Here is a 6293-nt window from a genome sequence, read left to right on the forward strand (position 1 = left end):
ATATATATGTATGTATGTATCAGTGGCTTTAGAGTAAAAACTTCAGCTATGCTCAGTATTTGGTAGAGCAACCGAATGGTAACCGGAAGGTCTTCGAAAGGGTTGAAAATCAATGGGGGACAGTATACTATCACAATACGACATGCATGTTAAATATAAATGTACGTATGCATCGCCTTTACTTTTTAATATTGGAGCTCTAAAAAAAATATTACGTTATTTAGGTTCATTTGGATATAATTTGAAATGGTGACAAATAATTTTTGTCTGATGAAAAGAATAATGAAGAGGCTACATTTAGCCTGCTATTAAGGCTGAGCTTTTAATTTCAGCAGTTATTCTATTTTCTTCGGCATGATTACAAATTACAAGTCAACACTATATGATTTATCTGATGGACGATGGAGTCATTGTACTTCATCTGACGTACGTTAATATATAAAAAATTCTTACCTTTTAAATGCTGAGATGAAGGTTCCGAATTTGTCTTTTCCAAGTTTGCTTTCATTGCCTCTTGGTCCTCAGCTACATGTGTGTAATCAACTTCCAACTGTTTTTGTTTACAAGCAGTATCTGCTATAAAGTCCGAGTCGGAAATATTTGAGTTCGTTTCAGAAACATCTAGAATAGCAGAGCTAGGCGAAGACATAGGTGATTCCAGTGGACATGGTAGGCGAGGGTCCGAGTCTAGGTACACAGGTGTAGGAGCGGGCATTGGTGCGGGTTGTGGTGGAGGAGAGTCCAGGAAAGGTCGATGTAAGATTGGTGTTGGCATAACTGTATCTTTAGATTGGCACGATGGCTCCGTATGCTTTTTGTGCGGTTCACGTTCCGATGTTTCAGAAATTCTCCAGCTAGCGTTTTCTTTATAATTTAATGTTTCTTTTGATACAATTTGTGAGCTAATATCTGACATAATCACGAATCTCTCTGGAAACAATATGGTCAGAAACGCAAAAGGAACGACCCTCGAATTTGTTGGGAAGTTGTAAAAAATGTCCCGAAATTGGTAGAACTTTTTTTAATTGTACCGTTGAAAATTCTATGATGTATCAAACTTTGTACTACCTATTTAATAAATATGACTAAGCTAAGAATTTATTCCAAGCAATGCGGCTGGACTGCTGTCGGCGTGTGCAGTACAAGTCGACTCGGAAAGTGTCGAAGCTTTGATGCTTTAACTCATAAGTGAGTATATTCAACGAATCTCCACCGTAATAATGGATTTAGTTATAGAGTTTCAGAAGACAAAGTCTTGTCCCGTGAGAGCCATTTAGCCAATGCTAGAGTATACACAGCGAACACAGCCGAGAGACGTAATTACCAAACTCAATTCATAGTTTGTCAGACGAATTGAAAAAGCGACCCCAACGATTAAGTTTGTTTTGGTTGAGCCTATTGTTGAAAGAGGATTCCTCCATGGTCAGCAACAATGCAAGTCGTGGGTGCGGGTCCTTGGCGAACATCAGATCCCTTTGTAATTTACCGAATTCTTTAAAATCTCTTGATGAGTTTCATTAACTAATTATGCGAAGTCTCTATTGGGAAGTTTTGTTAATTACATATTATGCTTTTGTACCTAACATCGATTAGTGTCGCCTCAGGCTTACACCCCGATCTAGCTTATCGAAAATTACTAGCGAAGAAAGCTGAGTAGTTGGTGATCATAGCGAACAATTCGGAATTCGAAATCAATGCAAGTGTTTTCCGAGTTCACAAACGCCGAATAATAAAGCAACAATATAAACAATAGGCGAAATTGTAATGAGTGGATTAGCTGGATATGATACCGTAGCGATCGGAAATGGACGATCAGCTCACAACAATAAGAGCCAACACAAACTAAATTGCCACATTACAAACATTTTGATCATGTAATCTATTATATTAAAGTTTCAACTTTTTTAAAGGCGTTGAATTCATCACAAACATTTGATGTAATTTAAGATTTTATTCTTATTTGTTACTGTAATGATATACAAGTTAATAAAGATTACAAGCAGATCGAACATCGAAGGCAAAGTTTTCAATCATATTTTCAGGGGTCTGACTACACTATAAAGTTTTATAATTATGACAATTACCTTTGATTTGTCCATGACTTTATTGGTGTCATGTGACATTGTAATTCCCATATATGGGGAATTACAGGTATTTCGTATTGAATAACACGAATCTTTTACCTGCAAAGCTATATTAACGAAATAAATTTGATCAGTGTGATGTGATCCTAAGTCACAATAGAGAAAACATTTTTTTTCACAATTACGCATATTCAACATATAATTTCCTGAACGAATTGAATGCTATGTAACGATTTAAAAAATGAAAGTTACACAAGTAATCGATCAGAAATTTAACTTGTCAAATTAACAAACATCTTTAATGCCATTGTGATGCAAAGTATACATTTTGTTTTGCATTCAGATAACGGAATAGCAATAGCTATAGTTAGGTTATCCTATGGACCTGATATCGAGTACCTTGTATTCTATGTATAAGGTATACATTAGTAGGCATAATAGCGGTTGGATCTCAAAATCAATAACATTTTATACCACGAAGGGTCTGTGCCGAAGGTCTTTCAATCCGAAACATATCTTATATACACACATGTCCATGGTTTTTCAACAGCAAGTAATAAATAAGCCTACCAATATTTCTTAATTTCATGAATGGAGGGGTTCTTTTTCATTTGGCATGTTCAACGAATTTTAACAAATTCTAAAGTAATACATTCAGAATCTCAAATTTTAATATTTCCATTTACATTATCCTTTCATCTATTCATTTACTCGGTTTAAAATACTGTTTTTAAAACAGAAATATATTTGTACCGTATTTTATTTAATTATTGTTTTATGTGAGTAGTTTGATTGTTGTCTCTTTTATATAGTCTTTAATTTAAACTGTTAAAAAGATAAATAAACAATATGGTTATACCAGGTAATAATAATTATAGGCCTATTGAAATTATTCAAAATTGAATACAAGTACTTGTAGGAATATAATAAATACAAATATATAAAATTAATTTTCAAAATTTTGTATTATTTAATTTTTTAGATTGCCATTTTGAAATACTGTAAATGATATTTCGAACAGTTGCACTTGCGTTGTACTTTCACTTTAGAATTTGCGGTATTTAAAATGGAAATGATGATATTTAAACTGTTATAACTTAAGACAGTGTATTGTAACAGCCCTAAAGATAGTATACTGACTGTTGTATGCCAACTCTTTATTAAAAAAAAAATCCGAACAACGCCATCATCGAAGGACTTGCCTCAAATTAATTAGACATCTACATTGACTTATCTTAATGCGATGATCAAGTGTCTAAATAATTGAGGGCGCCCGATAGCTACCAACGTATTAAAAAAATTATTATGCAGTGACGATTCCAGAAATTCGAACTATAGGGGAAACCAGAAAGAAAATTTTCATATGGAGGGTCCAGCATGGTTGGGGCTGAGGTACGAAATTTCATGACTGGCACCTCTAGATGGCGCAAATGGCACTCCCGGTTTTAAAATATTTGGGGTAGTGTGTTGGGAGAGGGTGGGAGAAGCTCCTCCCTGAATCAGACCTAACATGAACGTTGGATTAAATTTGGGTATTTGTAGGCTACATTTTACTTTATTACAATATTGCGCAGTTTGAATGTCTATGGACTAACAAACCGTAGGGCTATAAACAAACATACACATTCAAAACCGGTATATCAACAAACGTTGATTGTATTGAATCTTAGGCTGTTCCAGTCAATTTAAAGTGGTCCAGAGCCACCCAATCCCTTTCCGGGGGAATAACTACCAACCCTTAATGTACCCGACCCTAACCAGCTACACCTCCAACAACAGACAAAATGTCTTCTTATTGTATTTTTTTCTTATGTTAGCAATTCACTTGTCCAGACCAAATGGCTACTCATAAATTTTAATCGGATATATTGAATTCAATTCTAAGCTTGTCGAACATTTATGAACGAAACGTGAAAATAGTACAGGTATTCATATATTGATTACCGTAACAAATAAACAAAGACACAAAAATAGTGTTCTTTTGAATTTCATTGTCGGCAGCTCTTTAATCCGAAGATTCCTCTGTCAAGGTGTGATGAGCGGAAATTAATCCCAAGTGCTATTGGATCATAGATCACGGCATCGTTGTTTTTATTCAATTTAAATATAATTACTTCCTCCTTTAAGCACTTAATCAACACTAAGTCTTGAATAAGTTAATCTCAGTATTATAATAATTTTATCCCATATTTTATACTAAATCGTACTTAACTTTCTCCAATTACCTAATTAGATTATATCCGTTTCCGGTGCGACGCATCTCAGATACGGTCTCGCAACTTCGGTTAGAACGTGTCGGTGCTGTTCTAAACGAAAGGGAAGAAAAAAGTGGAGATGATAAACGCTAATATGAAGTAATTTCTTAGACCAACTAAAACCTGTCGTTGAAGTAGAATATGAGATGCGTAGCTTTACTTGCTAGACAGTGCGTCTCGTGATCGTCCATTATGCACACTGCTTGCGGGATGGAGTTTATAATTTGCGCGAGTATGTAGTATTAATTCCTATTGCCTAAACTAAAGCCATTTAGATAGCAAGAAACGTACATTTAACGATAACTAATTTGACATTTAATTAGCTGTTCCCCTTATCGCACCCATTAGCCGGATCTAAGTAGCTACAGCAGCGTGCTGAAGGCTTCTGTAGACAATAGTGGAATAACCGTTAGCATAATAATAATATTTATGAAGGACACTAGAATACGCAAACTAATGGAAACCGAGGAAGGGTGTCTCCGAGAATTTTATATAATATAATTACGAAAGCCGCATGTATATATAATGTTCTTTTTATATCTTATAGTTTATTTATATAAAAAATACCACAACACAACCCATATGTAAATAAATAAATATTCTGATATTAATTTCTTTATGATTGATGTGTTATTATTTTATTGTAACACGATTAGCGTTAGTTGCGTTATTTGCTCGACGCCCTCAGATGATAAAGCGTATTCTGTTGACATTACAACGTGCCAGACAGACCCCCACCTCACATAGGCATGTATGGATGTATTGACTGTTACATATCATGCAAGGCTTTACATCTTTAACGATATCATATCTATGTATCATAATATGTCAGCATATTTTTTTTATTTCAGATGATGCAATTATGGAGAAATGTATTCTATAAACCGTCTCGTCTCCAGATTTATATCATATTCATTAGAGCGTCCATACTATTGTGTGATTTTACTTAGGTAAATCAAATAAACAGGTATGAAATAGCACATCTCTCCTCCGACCATCAATATACATCTCTTTAATCTTTTCCCCGTCGGCGTGTGCATAATTAAAATTGACAATCATTAGGTAGACCTGACAGCATAAGTACGCAATGTTTGACTAATATTTTCTTTTTATGAGTTTTAGTTGGTTGTGTGTGATGGAATCCGATGGGATTAATCGATCGAGATGGTTAGTTGGTGGCGTCAGGGCGGTTTGTCGAACTAATACGTTGCAACCAATACTGATATTACGAAAGAAAACCTGTGTATTATTGTTTTAAAAAGATTAACGCTAGCCGATTTATCGATATGTGTTCTTGGTGCTTGTAATAGCAGTTATATAATTGATTACTATAATGGTAACATACGTTTATAATGGTACTATTTATTTATTTATTTATTTATTTTATTTTATTTATCTATTTCAACTATGTTTTAAGTGAGCAACGGTTTCAGATACGAAGGGCCTAAACAGGAGCTTGAAAACAATTTAATGTACGTACAATAGCAATACAAATCATCAACATAAAATTAATAAATATAACAGAAATGTATATCCAAGTGTAAAAATAAATAAACAGGGGTGTTTTTTCCCCCATATTGGGCCCAGTTTGGGACAAATTGTTATTGATTATTTGTGAAATAAACGGCCATAGAAACCCACTACTGCGTTTGTCGTTTCTATGTCTGGTTCCTTCCTTGCCCCAACCGAGTTCAACAAGCTTAAGTTTAATATAATAATAATAATAATAATAATAATTTTAATAATAATAATAATAATAATAATAATAATAATAGGGTAATAAATAATAAATATGATTATAATTAATAAAGGTTATGCACAGTACCGGAAGATGATGAGGATAAAAATCGGTTTGATATTGATAAAATAACACATAATTATAAGGATATCCCTGTATTGAAGAAAGATAATAAGTAAATTCCATATTGTTGAAAGGTCACGTCCCCGGCAGGAA

General features: G+C 33.9%; 1 protein-coding gene across 1 annotated transcript in view; it reads right to left on the reverse strand.

Annotated features, from left to right (window-relative positions):
* LOC117102029 (homeobox protein XHOX-3-like) overlaps positions 1–1344 on the reverse strand; it is a 10118-nt gene extending 8774 nt beyond the window's left edge. The window contains exon 1 of the mRNA XM_033242246.1: positions 454–1344. Coding sequence (XP_033098137.1) covers positions 454–916 — 463 coding nt within the window. The 5' untranslated portion in view covers positions 917–1344. The remainder of the gene's footprint in view (positions 1–453) is intronic.
* Positions 1345–6293: the final 4949 nt, after the last annotated feature.

This window comes from Anneissia japonica, unplaced genomic scaffold, assembly GCF_011630105.1.
Source record: "Anneissia japonica isolate Jap-2015-1 unplaced genomic scaffold, ASM1163010v1 scaffold997_len2565447_cov190, whole genome shotgun sequence".
Classification (NCBI taxonomy): domain Eukaryota; kingdom Metazoa; phylum Echinodermata; class Crinoidea; order Comatulida; family Comatulidae; genus Anneissia; species Anneissia japonica.